At 36.4% G+C, this 20441-nt stretch overlaps 1 protein-coding gene across 1 annotated transcript in view; it reads right to left on the reverse strand.

The window, feature by feature from the left end:
* Positions 1-20441, reverse strand: part of LOC121424455 — a 73281-nt gene that overhangs the window by 3081 nt on the left and 49759 nt on the right. The window contains exons 46-63 of the mRNA XM_041620152.1: positions 19841-20044; positions 19005-19307; positions 18367-18558; positions 17582-17785; positions 16684-16798; positions 15608-15786; positions 14977-15165; positions 14153-14356; positions 13117-13422; positions 12480-12668; positions 11568-11768; positions 10570-10869; positions 9590-9755; positions 7901-8082; positions 7262-7326; positions 6289-6401; positions 4966-5268; positions 1831-1877 (exon numbers count right to left, since the gene is read on the reverse strand). Coding sequence (XP_041476086.1) covers positions 1831-1877; positions 4966-5268; positions 6289-6401; positions 7262-7326; positions 7901-8082; positions 9590-9755; positions 10570-10869; positions 11568-11768; positions 12480-12668; positions 13117-13422; positions 14153-14356; positions 14977-15165; positions 15608-15786; positions 16684-16798; positions 17582-17785; positions 18367-18558; positions 19005-19307; positions 19841-20044 — 3462 coding nt within the window. The remainder of the gene's footprint in view (positions 1-1830; positions 1878-4965; positions 5269-6288; positions 6402-7261; positions 7327-7900; positions 8083-9589; positions 9756-10569; positions 10870-11567; positions 11769-12479; positions 12669-13116; positions 13423-14152; positions 14357-14976; positions 15166-15607; positions 15787-16683; positions 16799-17581; positions 17786-18366; positions 18559-19004; positions 19308-19840; positions 20045-20441) is intronic.

Consider the following 20441-nt stretch of genomic DNA (forward strand, 5'->3'; position numbering starts at 1 on the left):
CAGCTAATTCTGGCCTGGCACCAGTTTCACTTCACAAGCCTTGACTTGATATGAAATGGAAAAATTCAGCATATTTTCATGACATGAAGAACTTACATGTTTCACAATGTTTTTAATGTACATACTACATACATGTATGGAGATGGTTCAAACAAATGTTTAAACATCTTGCATTTAGAAAGTCCAGTGCTCCATAACACAAAGATTGGCGATCAACAGATTAAATAGACTGACCAATCAATTATATCAATGCTACACGCGCATTTGGTTTAAAATACTGACCAGGAACCAATCAGAAGTGTTCTTTCTTATTTGCTATTCATCGCTAATCTTTGTGTTACGGGTCACAGGTATCACAAATTTAGGGGAAATCTTAATGACTAGTATGCATTCCTACCCGGATATTCATTCATTATCCCTGCCAAGCCACTTTGCCATGTCAAAGAGAATATTATTGCATTGGGCATAAAATCTAATAGCCATGTTTTTTTTTTTTTTACTTGATGAACACCAATAAAAGGCCTCGTCATCTAAGCAGCAATAACTGAAATATTACAGAATACATTTTTGTGTTCACACCTAGCCCCCTTCCACCCCTCTATAGAATAATATAAAAAAAAGCTTTGATATAGTGGCAGTAATCACACACAGTCTTTATGCATGGATAAAAAGCATGGAATGTATGATATACAATTGTACATTTTGGAAGTAGTGCAACGTGGTGAAACTGGAAGACTAGACTAGTTAGATAAGATCTAGAGAAGTGGATTAAATCAGTTTTATTCACCTCAAATCTGATATAGTGTTCCAAAGTAAAATAATAACCAACCAACTTCATAAATCATGCTATAGTTATTGTTGAGCTTTGTTTTCGTTTTTTGCTAGAACTCTCACAAGATCCTCAAGGCAATGACTGGACACATCATTTAATCTGAAAGGGCGTTCCCTAATACAATAATCACGATGCACTTCCTAATCCTATTAATCAACCTCAGGATAAATCATTGCATTGATTCTTGTTTAGAGGGCAGCGTTTTCCTGGTATCTACGTGTATTATACAAAGGCCAAGGTAATTCTCAAATGTTCTGTACAGTCGAAGAACTTCCCAGAAATTTGAATGTGGAGGGGGGTACTGAGATCACAATATTCAGTACACTGCTGAATCTGAAGTTTGAAATAACGAAATCATAGCTATGGAAATCTTAGACACCATTCTCACTACTGTCCCAAAACTAGTTTAGTGGAAACTAGTTTAACGTGTTATGAGAACAGTCGAAGCGGTCTTGGAAGCGATCTTCCAAACCGGTTCAGAAAACCACCTCGCGATGTAGTTTTGAAGATCGCTCTGCCTGGTTAAATTGGTTTTAGCGCAAGTGAGGACACAACCATTCCTCGGGAAGCAATCTTCGCACATTTCGAGCGTGCTACTCCACACACTGTGGAATGCTTACGCTGTGGTTTCAAATTTTGCGCGAAGCTTGTCATCCCACTGAGTGTTCCCATAGCAACAAGATTGCTTTTCATGAAGTGGTTTTGAAAACCCCTTTCCAATGATCAAATGGGAACGCTAGCAATGCGATCTTCTAAATTGATTTCCTGAACCAGTTTCCATTAAACCAATCTTAGAAAGTATAATGAGAACTGTGTCTAAATGTTTGATACAAGTCTACATGGAAACACTGAATATTTTCAGAAAGTTGATGAACAGCTTACAACAGCTTGACCTAGACACACTGATCCTGCAGCAGTGACAAGAATTTTTCTATATTTAGTATGTTATGAAAGTGTTCCTACATAGGATGATAACTAAGGAGCATCTATCGACTTACCGTTTGGCATCATTTGCAATGAATCAACCGAGGGTGTCTTCTCATCTCTGTATATCAAAGTGAAAGAAAATAAACGAGGCATAAGAGTTCTGATAAAAGCTTCCATTATCCTTATTGCATGTAGCCAAAATACTAGGTGATATCAACTATCGATATCAACATCCAGGGTGATTTTGATGGGACATACGCTGATCCCTGTCATCATCACCATCTTTGTCATTAAAGTGAGCAATTTTCCCTACACAGAGAATCTTGATATTCTTCCTCATTCTCTTACTCATCATCATCCTCATCATCATCATCATCACAACCACTACCACCCAAGTCATGATCATCATCCAAAGTATTTTCTGAGTTGTATAATTTCGTTTTATGAATTTCCACAAACCCCCTTCTCCCACCACCTCCTTCTCTCCCTCCGCATCATAATTATCTGACTCTGAATTCTAGTGAGGATTATTACCTCGTTAATTTTACTCTGGTAATTCAACATCCGGCTTTTACTTTGCCCTTAATGAATATACAAATTATCAGGATTTGGATTACCGGTAAGTCATACAACATTTACACACTTCCTCCACTACTTAGCAGCCCACGATGATTGCTACTGCTAAAAGAGTCCTAATCATCATTCCTATTTTTATTTTATCTCACTTGATTTACAGCATTATCTTCACTGTCTCAAATGATATTGCAGATGGTCATTTGTATTCTTCAGTGAATGTGATCCACCCATTACCAGTCAAAAAAAAAATGAATATTGATTTTTTTATAATGAAATGAAAGAATAGCAGTAGACACTATGTGAGCAGCAAGCATAAACGATTAATTTTTATTTTTTGTAAATTTTCTAATAACATCAGATAAGCATGTCAAAATCTTTATTATGCTTGGGTGAGTTTTGTAGTCATGTTCATAATGGTACATGTATATGGTGTTTGTACACAGTTACATATAGTTTTAATGTTTGGATGATACATTGCCCAGGCAAACAACTGCTCGATAAACAATCTCAAATCTGCACATAAAGTCAAGCTTTAAAAAATAAAACTCAAACTAACTTCTAGGCCTACTCCAAATCCCAATACTAAACCTGACATTATTGTGAATAAAAATAACCCTATCAATTAGTATGTTTTCATAGTAATTAAGAAAGGAGATATTGCCTCGCTACAATATGGATTCATTTGCATGCATCTCCAATATTATTTCACAAGCTCTATGACTGCCATGCATATTGCTTTTGTTGCATTAATAAACGTACATATATAATGATTGATAAGACTTTGTGACCCACAAAGGAATCTTAGGCAATGTGCCCTTCTTTAGTGCCCTAATTCAAAGTGGTTTTGACCCCCCCCCATTCTGACCCTGAGGTTGATGAAATGTTCTGAAGTGAACCGTATTTATCACTACTGGTCTTCTTGGAGCCTTAAACAAGCAATCTGTATGTCGTAACATAACTTTAGAGAGTTGACCTTTTACTGAGGATAGACATTGCAAATAATGAAGGTTAAAGGAACCGATAAATTAGTTGCATATCAGAATTCTTAGTGGGAAGATGAATCAGTAATAATCTGGAAAGAGTAGAGAAATTGGTAAACACATCATTTCCTGTAGAATTGTTGATTATACACTGATGATTTATTAAAAATGTGGCATTGGCCTTATCACCACATAAGAATATAAAATGGAAACACTAGGCTCATGTGGGACCTCATAGCAAATTTGGAATACATATTATGGTTTTTGCAAAGGCCAAAGTGAGTTCCAGGATTATTCAACAGAATCTATGATGATGACGATGATAATGACAACGAAGATGATGATGATGAAAGCTAATCCTAATGTTTATGGTACTCACTTGAGATCTATCTATCTGATATGAATTTGACCTAAATGTAGGAGAATTAAATCAGTTTTCTAAGATATGGTAAGTGGTATTTGATGTGACATATCTCTCTACTGCATCACACATCATTCTAATTCATTGAAGAAGTTTTAATCATTCAATATTTCAGTAACATAGAAAACCACTGCAATTTTTGAATATTTATTTTTCTTTTTGATTGCTAAAGAAGTGATATGAATGAAAATGATTGTCAGAAGAGTAATATAAAATTAATATACTATAAAAGAGGGTATATTTGATTAAAGATATGACTGTGTAGCAGTAAATATGGCCTATTACTATAAGGACTTTAGAAAGTGATTAAAATAGTGTCCCAAATGTGATAAGATATGCCCTGACTGGTGATCACTAAAACCATTCTGGTGGGTGTTTCATAAAACTGTTAGCTACGAATGACCTTATGCACGACTGATGACCTTTTCTTGTGCTAAATGATATATCCCTATTGACTTAGCAAATTACAAACATATTCCAGTCATTCGTAAAGTTTTTCGTAGCTTTACGACCAGCATCATGAAACACACACCAGTGCCCAATTGCTTTAACGTTACTATAACTATGCTGTTATCAAATTTAACATTCTTTTTGTTATTGGGAGTACACCATCAGGTAGTGCACAGGCCAAGAACCCAAACCAATCACGCAATTTAAAAAAGTCTGTACAGCCTCTTTTTTTTAAAGCAGGAATTCTGGCCAGCACCTATCATCACAACTGTCACACATTCTCCATTGTTATGATGTCTAAGCTGAAATGAGATTAGAAATGAAAAGATGCTAAGTAGTATTCCTGCAGAAGGAAGCCCAGTGCACACTATGTGATGCAATGGCAGTAAGATCCGATTGCAACAAGTTGCCAATCCCATCTCGGTGCAATCGCATTGCGGGCCAGCTCACACATTACAACACCTCTGCAGCGCACTGCATCTAATGGTGCCTCTTGTTTTGCGCGTATGTTGTCTGCGCTGCAGAGGCGCAGCAAATTGGCCATAAGGTCTGATTGGCTGAGATGAGCAAAATCGCAGAAAGATTTGACTTGTCAAATGACTGACATTTGGTCTGTGATCCTAATGCGACAAAGCGGATCGCAGTTGCAGCCCGTTGTAGATTGGCGCAAACACTGTGATGTTGTTGCAATCGTATCTTGGTGCAATCATGTCACATAGTTTGTGCTGGGATTTAAGGTGGCTTACAGGATGATCGGATAGGTAGATGAAAATACTCACATCTTTTTGAAACAGTCTCTGACGAGCACAACGCACAGGATAAAGAAGCAGAAGCAGAGGAGACAAATGACGGCAATAACCCAAGGCTCTTCAATGGCGTTGGTAACCTTAGGTCGCATGATGTAATCAAAGTTAGGTCCACCTTCCTCGATTGGAGCCTCATTTTCAATTAGGAAGTTCTCAAGCTGTTCGCTGTTCAATGCAGCGGCATTGCCTGTGGGGTCATTGGGATCACTGACCCAGAAAGTTACTTCGACACCCTCACTGACCTCAACCACGCTTGTGATGATGACGTTGTCAGCGCTGATGGACAAAGAGATATAAATATGTCAATCTTGATGCAGAATAGTGGAATTGCAATGATAAGTGGCACTTCAGATTGAAATAAATATAAATTGAAAACTAAGCACTCAAATAATAATTGATACTTCAATTTAAGATTGATGAAAAATATTGATGAAAAAGTTGTGAATCTCTAAATTATTCAATATTTCTTATGACAGTGCAATGAGTGATCTGATGCCAACATGTCCCTAATTTTCTCTTCTATTTCATGACATATAATTTCAATCATTGAATGATCCTGCTTGAAGAAAATGAAACAAAACAGGATGGTCAGACTTTTTGTGGAGGTGTTGTGGTCTACTGGATATGTCTACAGATTATAGATAACATTATTAGGGTGAGGGTTTCATTTCCTGCTGTAGCACTAATCTCCTTTGGCAAGGTATTTCTCTACATTAACAGCACTCAACAAAGGTATGGTATAAGGGTATCCGGAAGAAATTTATTCCTTGAAATGCTGGATTGCATTATAGGTAGCTATAATTAATGGCAGAAATGAATGCCATTTAAGGCACCGCTATCATTTTGTTTACACTTGTATATAAAGAATAAACAAAGAAAATATGCTATCAAATGCAAATGGAAATGAAGAGATGAGACATCATTAGTTCACTCATTTTTGTTTCTGTTAAATAGTAACACCAGTAGGAACTCCGCAGGACATCGTTTTGCTGGTTAACGCCTAGCTGGTATATAACAAATCACCTAAGAAACATTTTACTTCTAGGTCATAGTGGCTGACCATATAGATGACAGAAATTACTCTCAGGCCTTCTTATCAACGTGGAAACAATGGCAGAGTAGGGACTCGAACTCACAACCTGCAATTTGAGTCCAATGCTCTAACCACTCCACATGGAAACAATATCATTTTGACCCTACCACCTTTATCCATTCATTAAATTGTAATACTTCAACAGAGAAAAGAAAAACATCAATTAGATTTATCAAAAAAAGTGTATAAGATTTTTTTTTTACGTGAATTCGTTTCCGTTCATGTCAGCCAGACAATTTTCTTGTGAAGCCATGCAATAGACGTTTAGTTGCTCAGCTACACTTGAAGTAAACATGTCTTGGTCCTCGGGAGTCAGCTGGAAAAAAAAAAAATATAAATGTCAATCAAAGGTTCAGTCCTTGACATTTCATGCACTATATGTGAGAGTAAGAAAAACATGTATATATTAATGTCAAACCTTTTACCTTCAACATTCTTGACATTTCACCAAATCAACTCTTATCATGAACATACAAAGTTAATCTCAATAACACACGTTTTAGACTCCATGATTCAGCCACATCATCATTATTCTGAATTTCAGAGTATCTTCAGTTGATTTTTCAGAAAGAAAAATTTCCAAAACAACTGACTCAATCGATGAGAAGATCTTTATTTCAGGGGAGATAATCTATTGTGTAATCTCCCTCCCATACTTGAATATAGTAACATCACATTACTACGCCTCTGCACAACAATATCGATACCTGGTTATGAAACACAACTCAAATAAAATATTGTAAATAATAATTCCATGTTGGAAGCACTAACATTCCTAATACAATAGCTAAATATTTGTCTTTGCAAAGCAGTTAGAAAGAGCAAATCTTCTCAGTTTTATTTTTGTGTCTTTTGCCTTTTATCAAAAGTAACCTTTTCCTTGCTTTTTTTAATTATCTACTTATGATGATGGTTACAATGCAAACTTGTATTTAATCATCCAAACAAGAACTCTAAAAGCATTGAGTTAATAACCATAGAATTCAAACAGATGAAATCAAGCAACAAAGGGAGACACCTTGTTGACAAATCATTCTCTGATGTGTAAATACCACATTTTAAATACAAAACTCAAAAGCTACACTCAACATTTCCATTACATTACATGAAATATTGCATGTATCACTTTGATGGTTTTTTTTAATCACTCTTGAGAGAGTTAAAAGAGTGACTTACTGTTTCTGCAGTTTCGTCTACTAGTAAGATGGTTACACTACCGATCATCTCTCCGTCCTTCTCAACTGAAAGGAAGACAGAAAGCAAATTATTCTATGACAGCTGTTATCAAAATGACTTCTTCACGGAACATCAATATACAAGGAGTGAGAGTAGAATAGTGCATTGGTATGTTTGCCCATTCTGTATCATTTATTATGATTATCACAATGGCGTTCATCCTTCAAAGAAGTAAATTGTCTCACTAGACTCATGAGCTATGAACTAGTCTGGATGAAATATCATCAGAGAAAATTATATTGTAAACTGTATAAACCATGATGGCTATTTGAATGGCACTGGAAAAGACAATGCTTATGTGGCATGGATGCTGGATCATAGAACTACATAGTCAAAATGTTGCATTGTGGGTAAATTATGGGAACCATTGAGCAGTTCTGGGGCCTGTTGCATAAAGCTAACTATAATGCCAAAAATGTCATCCAATGGTAATTTTCATGGTTACAGTGCTCAGCAGCCAATCAGAATCAAGGATTTCATGTCAGTTAACATTGGCTGGCAAAGAAACTGTAATAGCAACTCAAGGTGCAGCTATTCAATGGGGGGGGGGTGTGGCCTACTGGCTTTGAAATCTCATACCTGTCTTGGACTCATAAGAGATTGAGAACCCTGAAGAGGAAATCGATTCATCACTCATGAATCTCATCCAGGCATAGTTAGAGTCGGTGATGAGGGTTTGCTCTGGAATGGTATCACCGCTTAGGGTGGCAAGAGTGCCCTCATCAACTGTAGCACCTGATCCAATGAGCAAGAAATCTTGCCTGGGGAGAGATTGAAGAAATACCTTTAAATACTTTACAGGGAATCCAATATTTTTTTTAATTTCATTCACATGTTCATATGTTTACCATTGGTGAAAAGTTAGAGAGCACTTCCTACAAATAATAGAGTTGCTATAAAAAAACAAATTTCATTCACTGTTTGTCACAGATCAAAACATTTAATCTTATTCATAAAATAGTTACAAATTTTGTACTGCTTATCTAAATTCTTCTAAACTTTCAAACTTCTGAGAAAAAAATACAAAATTTGGCATATTTGACAGGTGACTAGTGTAAAAAAAAATTAATAAATTTTAAATCAGAATACTATCAGAGAGAAACCATAAGATGGCTGTGAGAAGGTAATAGGAAGCGGAAGAGCAAGTTTTTACGTAGGTAGATGGTGTAAGGGGGTGTACAAGTATAATCATTTTTCAACATAAAATAATAAAAGCAAGCATTTTCCATCATAATGATAAACATACATAGCATTATTCTACTTTAAAAAAATAATCATATCTTTAAATGCACCATTAGTAGAAATGTGGGATATTGCCAATTTAAGCTGGAAAAAAATGGTTGTCCTACAAACATGTTGATTTTTTCTTTAACTCATTAAAATTGTTCGGTAATTAATTCATCTTCACTCCACGTAGTGAATCCATCCATCTACAATATTCAACAGGAAGCCATAGAAATCAAGAAATTTCCTGAATGCCCTTGTTTCTTTCAAGCTATGATTGGGCAGAAATTCAATCTGAATCCAATGACGGTGGATAGGAGTATCCACCTGAAGGAGACATGGTCAACATTCGTGGGGATTATTGTTTGATATTAATAAAACCTTTTCTTCATGACCACAAGTTGGAGAATTCTAAATCTTTGTCAGGATAAAATTTTCTTCAATCTCTGAGATTCTAGCCCAATTAGCTCTCATCATCTGAAGTGAGGGTGGAGAGGGTGTGGGTGGGAAGGGCTTCTTAAATATGTGACCATGGACAAGCTCACTCTGGACTTCATGGTGGAATATCATGCAATGGTATGATATCAAATAGCATTTCCCTTAGCCTTAATTCAAGTGCATCTTTACTTCTTAATTAGTTGATTCTCCAAAGAGTATGCTTTTTCAGGCAGAACTGTAACTTGATTCAGGACTACATGTATTATAATGAGATGAGATAATAAAAAGATTTCAGAATAGTGTTCTATCATGTCTAAAAATTCAACACTATGCAAATCTATGTTCATATCGCTTTGAGAGCCATGCAATTCTGTGTTATTTATCTTTTTTTAAATTTTCAAATGAACATATTTCCTATAATATATTATTCATTCAATCAATATTTGTGTACACTTAAATCTTGAATCTTAAATGTCATATTTTAATAAATAAACAACCAAATAAAGAAAATAGATTTGATACACCAAAAAAATAAAACAATGTAATAAATACACGAATAAATAAACAATTAAATGAATAAAATGCAAGCAAATTTCCTCCACTAACCCTTGCTCAAGTTCCAGGGTCTCAACCTTTATCTCCACCACCTTAGTTGGATCTGGAAGCATGATGGTGTATACGCAGTCTTGGTTGTTTGGATAAGCATTGGGGTAGTTGGGTGAGATGACAAAACCAGACTCCTCAAGGAATTCAGTGATGCCACATTCTCCGCCTGCAATCATTAACAGTGAAGTTAAGGTGACATTGTGTGACATCTGGGCTATTTATGCTCTTGCATGGATCTATCAAATTATTGAATCATTATAATGATGATAATGCCCGGGGGGGAGTCAAATATATTGCAATCACATGCATGACCAAGAATGCGTTTAAAGCGAGCCGCGCATGCACTCGATAAGGGTATCAAAAACACAGATTTTCAACAAAAAAAGGGGCAGTTTTGAAAGACTGGTCGATGGTCAATCGCAGGGTCAAACATATTTAGGGTATTTTTTTTCCTAATGTTTTTTTTAAGACTAGCTTAACGTGTTTAGGGTATGTTTTTCCCCCAAGCTTTTTCCCCGGGGTTATATTCTGACGACAACTTGTTTAGGGACAATGTGTAAATAAAGCCCACGAAAAACTTGTATATAAGGGGTTATTTTGCACACAGAGAAAAACTCATTTAGGGGGTGTTTGGAAATAACTTGGCTACGCGTGTGTACAGCAACACATTTGACTAGCCCCCCCAGGTGACAATGATCCCTTGTATTGTATTAAACATCATCACCTCAGCAAAAGCCATGTCGCCAAAAGTAACCAGTGCTTCAGGTACCTATTATAACAAAGGCAAACAGTGAAATAGTGAAGATGAATTGGGGACACTTGTGGGATTTGAACAAATGACCCTCTAATTGCTTCAACTTTAGTCACTTAATTTTCCTGGAGTTATGTTGACTTTACGGATTTAATATCAGTAAATTTATCGAACATTTGCTGGTGAAATGCATGTTTGAATGACAGTTTAATTCAGAGAGAGCGCTTACTTGCAGGAGTACTGACACGAGCCAAAGTTCCAACCGGTGGGAGGATCCTGATTGTTGTGATAGCAGCAATATCAAAGGTATAGACAGTATTGGCCATCAGATTCTTCATGAGGAATGAGTCCGTCTCTCCGCCGACCACATCCACACTGTACGCCTCTTCGTCAGGTTCTACGACAACGTAGATGCGGTAGCCCGTGACCTCGCAGTTGGTACTAGAGGTTCGCCACTCCAGCTGAATGGTGTGGGGATCGATGGCTTCTCCGCGCAGACGAGATGGATTTTGATCTAAAATGCCCCAATCTATGGGATAAAGGTTTTGCGATGAATCAAGGTTTATCACTTTTTAATTCAATTCATTTTAATTGGATTTAAATTACAAGAAGAATGACATTTGAACTCAATTAGTGAGGCTGGGAAAACATTTCAAGTTCTAAAGATTTGTTGCAAAAGAACTAATGTTCAAGGACTATGGACCAAGGATGCTTTTGAATGGACATTTGATTTATAATAAACACAATTCTAGATCATTAGAGATAAAGCTTGATGGTAATATATGCCGATTTTGCTCAGGAAACAAATACGTTTGGGGCACTTTATCTAGCTAATAAATATTCAAATTGATCTTAAGTAAATTTGATTTAAAAAAAATTGAATAGTTTTTTTTCAATCTATTATGTTTTCCTTGTTTTCTTTGTTCTATTTTTCTTATAATGATAATTTTTGGCAAGATCATAATCACAAAAAATTGTACAGAAACAAATAACATGCATACATTAAGAACTAGGTACCCTATTGTCAGTAATCTGGTATAAAAGATGAAAAAAGATCACAAAGTCATTATTAAAAATATATTATTAAAAATGTCAGCAGGTCCAAATCAGCCCCGCTCCACCAGTCTTTTCAGAGTTATACAAAGAATCAGAAACAGCACAAGGGGAAAAAAATTAAAACAATACATTTGTCATTCACACACCATCACATTTGTACATGCATCTCACCTTTAGGGGTGACCTCACAGATGTACTGGCCAGTGCGTTCACACTCCCAATCATTCCACGTTCCAGCATTTGTCATCTGACCACAGTCCTGGGTTCCAGAGAGGTCGTTGGGTTGACCCACAGCCCAGTTGGTCCTGGCCCAGACGGATGGAACGGCACAGTCTACCCATTTCCAGTCTCCCTCGCTACCCTCATAGAAGCCTAAAAGGTGAGAGAATAAAGAATTTATTTCTGTTTTCATGGCTATGAATTGCCCCTTACGCTCCTGCTATTCTGTTATTCCCACAGATATTTCAAAGTGAAACCCTGTTCAAGTACGTAACTGTTTTACTTAATCCAAACATTAAGATTTGAAGCCTTATTTGATCAGATTTTACCCTTGAAATTGGCAAAGGTACAAATTGTTTTATTTGTTGCTGTTCCTTAGAAATATAATGTCCCATACATAAAAATTAATTGATAAAGAATTATTTCAAAGGTAAAAAGTTGCCAATTTGGATTTAGACAGTAAATGCAACATTTAAATCGCAAAGCTATGGTGGAGGCTTAGGTGACTTTAACTTGTTTATCTCATTCTTAACTGATTATACATGTATATTTGCATAAATTGATATTACAAGAAATCCTGAGATCATCAACAAAAATGAATTGCATCCTAAAGTGGGATCCATCTGCATAGAATTTTTAAAATTATTCTTCTAATATAATTTTAATGACTTTAACTGATCAGAATATTCTACTACAGATTTGCATTTAATTGATTAAATTGACTGAACTGATTTCAATATTTTAAGAAATGAGATGCATTTATATAAAAGAACCAATGGCATCCAATTTAAGTAATTTATTTTAAAAACTCACGATGGGATTCTTAAAACGAGTTAATGAGAATAGTTTTGGGACGATCCCTACCTATCCAATAATCGCCTTCATTCACATTTTCACGGATATAGTTGAGTTCCTCTTCAGTTTCTATGATGACCAGATCACCATCTTGGATAGACTGGCAATCAGCACGAGCTTCGTCCCAGGTAACCAGGTCCAGGACTACCTTGTAGCAAACATAGTTGTAGCCTGGAAACCAGCCTGGTTCACAAAGATCTAGTTCAAAGAAAAAACAACAAGGTAATGTATTTTTGGGGGGTATATTTATAGCAAAAAATACATCCATTGGATTTCCAAAGTTATGGGTATTACAAGCAGCTCTCACGATCTGTAATTCTGCTAAAGCATTATTAATATCTTTAAGAGTTTGTCCGCCTTTTTTTTTGCACCCACGTGTAGCTGTCAACACGAAAGGTGGGCGAAGGCATAAATATATTATACTGGTGATTCCTTGTGTTCTGCTGAGGACCTGTTGACATTGGCGGGAAAAGATCTTTTCTGTTTGCCGTATTATCAGTGAGGATATCCAAATCATGGAAAGTCTGCTATTCTTTTATTCAATTCAACTGTATTATTCAAATGCAGATATAATTCAAGTAAATCCAACTGACATAGTTAAATATAGGTTGATGAATAATTGAATGATTCGGGAATCTTGCATTACCATCCATCGATGGAGTCATGACCATGGTTTCCTGAGCAGCGAGCACCGGTCCAGAAGCAAGCACCGACGAGATGGAGAAATTGTACATCACTCCATCTTGAAGGTCTCCAAGTGTTACCGAGGATGCATCTGCTCCTGGAACATCTACACTTGTAGGAATGGTGTCTCTTGGGTCCTCGTAGGTGATGCGGTAGGCGACGACGTCACAGCTGTAGCGGACAGACGGAGTCCAGGAAAGGGTGACTGTGTTGGGGTTGATTGCTTCTCCACGGAACAAACTTGGATTGGCTTGTGATGGGAGGTAACCTGGAAGGAAAGCAGACATATTAGTGGACATCTGATTAAGATGGATATTGTGAATTACAAATCATCTCAGCATTGTAGTTCTTGTTGCTGACTGTTCTCATCAGCACTTTTATTAATGTAATCATAATCATTATTATTATGAACATAATTATCATCATAATTCATTTTTCATCATCATCATCATCATCACAATCATCATCTCAATTACTATCATAAGAATTATTCTTATCGCTATCAGTATCATCATTGCTACTACTATGAGCGTCAACATTATTATTACTTTAATTTCTATTATGAGACAGGTTCAAGGATGAAGCCAAAAGTGAGTGCATATGCAAGTCACGTGTTCATGATTTAATTCCATGCAACCTCCCAGCCGTACATTTTTTATTTTTGCAGCACTATGAATTTATTGTGCAGCATCATGCATTTTGGGTCCATCAATTTCCCCATAGCGCATCAAAAATAACACTGAGACGCGATCTGAAATACATGTTTTTCAAAGAAAAAGGCTACGGCAAAGACTTGGATGCCGGCGTTTTATATAGGTGCACATACTAGATACGCCTGCGATGTCGAATCTTCCTACAAAAATAAGAAAATACAATATATTCAAAAGGCAATGAAACTGACTGATTGAGTCTGCTACTAATGCACCATACCTAGGATGTACAAATTTGAATTTAAAGACAGACTCAAGTTATAAGCACTAAGCATTTCCTCAACTTACTCTTTGCCCAAATCTCACAGATGTACATCATAGTGCGATCACACTCCCAGTCATTATACTCCCCAAAGTTGGTAACTTGCCCACAATCCTGGACGCCATTGAGGTCATTAGGCTGTCCGGGTGCCCAGTTGGAAAAGGCAAACTCGGTATCTGCTCCACAGTCAACCCAGCTCCACTGGCCTTCCCTTGCTCGATCATAGTAACCTTGAGGAATATTGGAGTTCAGAATTCGAGTTGAAATTTTTTTGCATTGAACATATAAAAGAATGAACATACTTGCAAACATTTATTACTAAAATGAGAGAACAACGAAATTGGGAAAATTCATTAAAAAGTGAAATCAAAAATTGTGGTAAACATACAAAAAAAACATGATTAGGAATGGATGAGTAGACAGCTTAATGGTAATGGTGATTTGGAGGAATGAAAGAGGACATTGCAAAAAAAAATGTAAAACTGTCATCACAGGAGTCCAATTGAAGTGAAATGAAAAGTAAACCAGCTATGGCAAATTTTCATTTTTTCTAATCATATTTTTCAATTTCTTTTAGATTAGATATAAAAGTTTATTGTAAATTATACATCATAATATGAATAGTGATATTCCCACCAATATAACACCAAGATCATTCACTTACATGTATCCTACATCATATTTAATATACAGTTTGGGAAATGAATATAAGACTACTTTATTATATGGTCTAATTGTTATTTCTCACATTTAGAACATTGATGTCTGATCAATGAAAAGTATATGTAAGTTTGCCAATCATCATAACATAAAATGTCAAATTAAGACACTAGAGTGATTTTCTGCTTACCAATCCAATAGTCATTTCCAAGAGTCTCATTCCACAGGTATTGATTCTCCATTTCTGTTTCTATGACAACTAGATCACCATCTTCGACAGACATGCAGTCCTGACGGGCTTCATCCCAGGTGACAAGGGACTTGGCGACCTTGTAGCAATGATCTTCGTAACCGACAAACCAGCCCTCAGGACACGGATCTTAATGAAAGATCAAGAAAGATAGGGCAGATTTCTAAAAAACTATTCTTGACTGCTCCCCACCACATCCGACCTTGAACATTAAAGGTCTAAACAATGATTCAAATCATTATGGCATTAGATGTGAAATAAGCACTGTTTTATAGCATTTCATGAACATCAGGATTTTTAATTTGTTCATACACAAATTCTTGCAACTGCCCCCCTTTTTTATTTAGCTGGCATGTAATCACAAACTGCATCATGACTCTACCAAGACTTGTCCAATCTGCAAAATTTGGTATAAAAAAGAGCGCAAGATTTCAAATAAAAAGACCCATGTCACAATATGTTGCAGTTTGAACAGTTGCAGAGCTATCACAAAATTCATGCAAGGGGGTCAAATTGACCCTCTCAACCTCCCCCACCCAGTTGATAAAGGACCAACAGTGTGATAACTTACTTGCTGGTGGTAATGTGGTCACCGTTGTTGTTCGACTTGTATCCCTTGGTCCCATGTATGTGTTTGCACGTAGGGTAAATGTGTAAGTAGTCTCTGGCATGAGATCCGTGATCAGCTGGCTATTAGAGTCACCTCCTGGCACATCAACAATCTGGGGACCATCGTTGGTGTAGGTAATTCTAATTTGATGCAAAGGATTCATATAAATCTTTCAATAATCGGATGAACCTCCTTTCATTTCCATATTTCACCAAGAGTACAGAAAATATGACTGCAACCAGCAAGCATACATAGAAGTAATTTCACTGCATGACCATTTTTCACAATAACTTTCCTGATCCCACAATGATATGGCTAAGCAATATATGGTGTGGAGTTGTAAAGGAATGATGTAAGATAAAATTACTGAAAAAAGGTGGATAAATGTTGGGTATACTTTAGTTCCATGTTACTGCATTTTGGGATATTACCAGTTGTATTTCAATAATACATCTTCGCTGTAAATAAATACTCCAACACCTATTTTCTACATCTAATTAGATAAAAATCATTAGTCAAGTGCATCAGACAGGGAAGAGAAGTTAGTTGGGGTGGACACATATGACTTATTCCAATTTTAAAAGGATATCGCACACCTTATGATTGGTCTACAACCCGATTTTTCAATAAAACGGAGTAGAATTTGATGATAATATTGAGAATGGAATATTTCACTTTGTAATATTCTGAATCATCTTACAAATATTGATGTTCAAATCTGTGACTATGCTGTAATCCTTATTAAAATAAAGGCTAATTCAATACCTAGTCATAATGATGTCATAGCAATCGTACGATTGGCTATAATTTGAAAAACAAGTGGAGCACCTCGAGCAGTCTCACCTGCATTACGCGATTCAATATAGCAGCAGCAGTGCTGACTTTGAAAACTACTATATATCATCAAATCAAACATCATTACAAAAAATAAAATCAAAGTTTCATATTTGCAGTTTACAAGAGTAACAGAGTATAAGAAGAATACAGTTTCCAAGAGTAGCACAGATTTAGAGGGCTAGAAATGGCATTTTACTCACGTATATCCAACAATGTCACAGTTGTAATCTGATGGTAACCATCGAAGCAGAAGTGAATTCTCTGTGACGGCCGTGCTTGTGAACAGAATGGGGTCTACATCTTCATCATCAAAATCTGCATTTCAAAGGGAAAAAGTTAAAAGTTGATAACCTAACGCAAATTTGTAGGAAGCCTGTTTTAGCACCAATCTTATTTGGTTTCGATTTGTACAATTGAAACCATCAAACAATCAATTATCAATTTATTTACATAATATAAAAATCATACATTGTGGACAACGGTCCGAAGGAGAGAATCACGGGACCCAGGCATAGATGACATCAAACAAAATACTGATAATAATAATAAAAATAAGTGGAAAATAATAATTATTGTGTATTAAATACACTACGTTTTGTAAAGATCAAATAATTCATCAAAGTAATGCTAATATTGTGACTTTGTCATAAATGGGCATCACTAGACCAGTGGCCAATAAAGAATCTTGGCGATTGATCGCAAGGCTGATATTTGTGCTTGATTACATTGATTTTTATGTGCAAACACATGAAAAATTTACATATACGATCAATCTCAAAGTTTTGTGATAAAGGCCCTGATAAAATCAGACCAATGGGCATCATAAGGTATTTTGGATTAGACTAATGGAGTGTTGCAAGAAACTTGCAAACAATTGCAAGTCAATTTCAGGTCTCAAAATCAATCATAAATCTTGCTATTAATCGCAAATTTGGAATAGATTGCTGGTCTGCTTCTATTATCAATAACTATAGATTGATTTTTCTCGAGTTAAAAATCTGTTCCATCACTTGTAAATTTGTAACTGAAATTTGCAATCACTTGCAAATGTTTTCTTGCAACAACCCCTAAGTAGCAATTAATTACAATACAAGTTACCTTTGACGATGATCTCACATACGTAAGGCAGGGCCCTTTCACAGGCCCTATCATTGAACTTGGCGTTGTCTTGAAGCTGACCACAGTTTTCGCTGCCATCAATGTCCGATGGTTGACCTACGTCCCACTGGGATTGACCCCAATTTGAGAGATCAGAACAGTCCACCCAACGATAGGATCCCTCGTCCGCCCTGTCATACAGACCTAAGGAACAACAACGAAAAGGGTCTCAGAAAATCAAAGCTTACTTGATATGTACTGGCTTAAGACTGGGAACAAATACCAAAATCCCTAGATGAATACATGTATCCAGATGATTTGAGTATTTTATGATATTCATGTTCTTTGTTCTAATGTCAATAAATTGCAAATTAATGTGCAGTAATCCAAAAAATAACATGATGGGTACGCACTATTCCAAATAGATTCGTAGCCAGCAGTACCGTGTTACATCTTTGTCTGACGTAATGTCTATGACATATTATTGCCTTGTGTTCTCAAGTCCAATTCTGTCTTGATTTTTAAACCCCTACTTACTGAGACTGGTTGTTTTATTGTGTTTTTTCTATTCATGAATTGGTAATAAATACTGAATTGAATTGAATTCATACAAAGCTGATCGGTGGTAATTCAGAACAATCCCTTGTCTATAGTTTGTGGAATATCTCTGAATGTTCGTGTCAGGTTTAAGGGAGGGAACTCATTCAGTTTTAATCTAATCTGCTCCACCTAAATAAATAAAGAGGGAAGTCAGGCAACAAAGTTTAAAATGATCATCTACTCACCGACCCACCAGTCGTAGCCACCGAATCCTTTCTCGATGAAGAAATCCATCTCATCCTGCGTGTCGACAACAGCAAGATCTGCATTTGTAGTATTCATGCAGTCCATGCGAGCAGCGTCCCAATCCTTGGGTTCAGTAGCGAAGCGGTAACATCCAAAGTTGTAACCGAGCTCGAAACCGTCGGGACAGATCGCTGATAGGGGAGGGGGTGTTAAAGATTAACAAAAAATATAGAAAATTGATTACCGGTACCTTAATCTGATTTCACTAAAAAGATTCATGACACTAAATGCACTGGTTAACAGAGAACGTAAAAGTATAAAGATTGATTTGTTATATTTTAAGACCATACTTGTTTTCTGGGAAAGATTTGATGGGTGAAGAATGAAGTCTCCTATGCCAAATGATATTTTTAAGTGTATTTGCATTGTTTAATGACAGGCTGCACGTTTCTAAATTTTTACCCCAAGACATACATTACATTACATTACAGTACGCTAAAAATTATGACGTGGTGAATCTTCTTGTTACGAAATCATGACTGTACTTCAAATTATTTCATTTATATGGTGTGAAAAGATAGACTTTACACTAAAAATGTTCACTGGCAAAAAGATCATGCAGTTTCACTGAACTCACTGGATTCATCAAATGTCTCGATCAGGGTCTCGTATCTGTTCTCCAAAGTACGCTGAGCAGAGTATGGAACGATGGAAATGACGTAGAAAGTGCCTGGTAAGAGACCTGTGATCTCCCCCTGTACAGACAGGGCACCAACAACATCAGTGATGATGTCATCATTGAGACCACCATCGGAAGCAATGAGGTAGTACCCGAGGAGGTTACAGCTGGAGAGGGATGGTAACCACATTGCCGATGCGGTCAGGGCAGAGGTTGGTTGAACGGTGAACTGGGATGGGTACATGTCTTCCTCGGTGAAACCTGGTGGGAAACAGTAATATGGGAGTCAATGTGGTTCTTCTGGGTTTTCAACAGATTTATCTCCTGCTTTAAATGTAATGTACATTACTGTCATGTCTTTTTGCCTTTATTATCTCTGTATCTGCCTCTGCTCTCTTCTGTTATTTAGTCCCTCTCTCCGTCTCTGGAGGCTCTTTTCTCCCATTTTCTCCTCTTTTTGTCTTACTGTATCTGCATGAATCTTTTCTTCTCTCTCTCTTTCTCTCTTCATTTCTCTCTTTCTATCATTCTGACATTTCATCTTTTATCTTTACTTTCAATTTTCTTCAATATCTCTCCATCATTATCTTGCTCCTACTGCAAATTATTATCATCATTATCATTGTATAATTACAATCACATTCCCAGTCTGTTCTTTATTGGCAAAGGTACAAATTTTGACCTAAATTCAAACAAAATTAATAAACCCTTGTCAAAATAGCCTTTCTTTCGAAACAAAGTAAAATATTTCATGCCATTTTGTGCATATATAGTAATGAAAGAGTTGCTCTCACCCTTAGCCTGGACCTTACAGATGAAAGGTCTGGTGGTATCACAGGTGATATCATCCCATAGGCCTGCTTCATTGAGCTCAACACAATCATTGTTACCAAGAAGATCAGAGGGCGCACCGGGAGCCCAGTTGAGTGTCTGCCAGGTGTCCGGGGCCTGGCAGTCCATCCAACGGAACAACCGCTCGGTTCCAAGGTCATTGAAACCTAAAGAAGGATAAAGTTATTGTTCAACATTGGTTAAGAATGTTCAGATATGGTGCAAGAGCGCAACATCTTATCAACATTTGTCGTGTTCCCCATCTTGAAATAAGACAGAGTGAGAATGAGGTGGACATCTTTAATATGACTTGTTAGAGCATTGATTGTCTTAAAATTGTTAGCTAGAAATGAACCGACTGTAGACAAGTACATGTAAACCACCAGATAGGATGGACATATTGAAGACTGTTAAGGTTCTTTAAGATGTTGTTTGAGGCCAAGGATTGATTGATTTATTGATTGATTGATTGATTGATTGATTGATTGATTCATTCATTCATTCATTCATTCATTCATTCATTCATTCATTCATTCATTCATTCATTCATTCATTCATTTATTT

Source organism: Lytechinus variegatus, chromosome 1, assembly GCF_018143015.1.
Source record: "Lytechinus variegatus isolate NC3 chromosome 1, Lvar_3.0, whole genome shotgun sequence".
Taxonomy (NCBI): Eukaryota; Metazoa; Echinodermata; class Echinoidea; order Temnopleuroida; family Toxopneustidae; genus Lytechinus; species Lytechinus variegatus.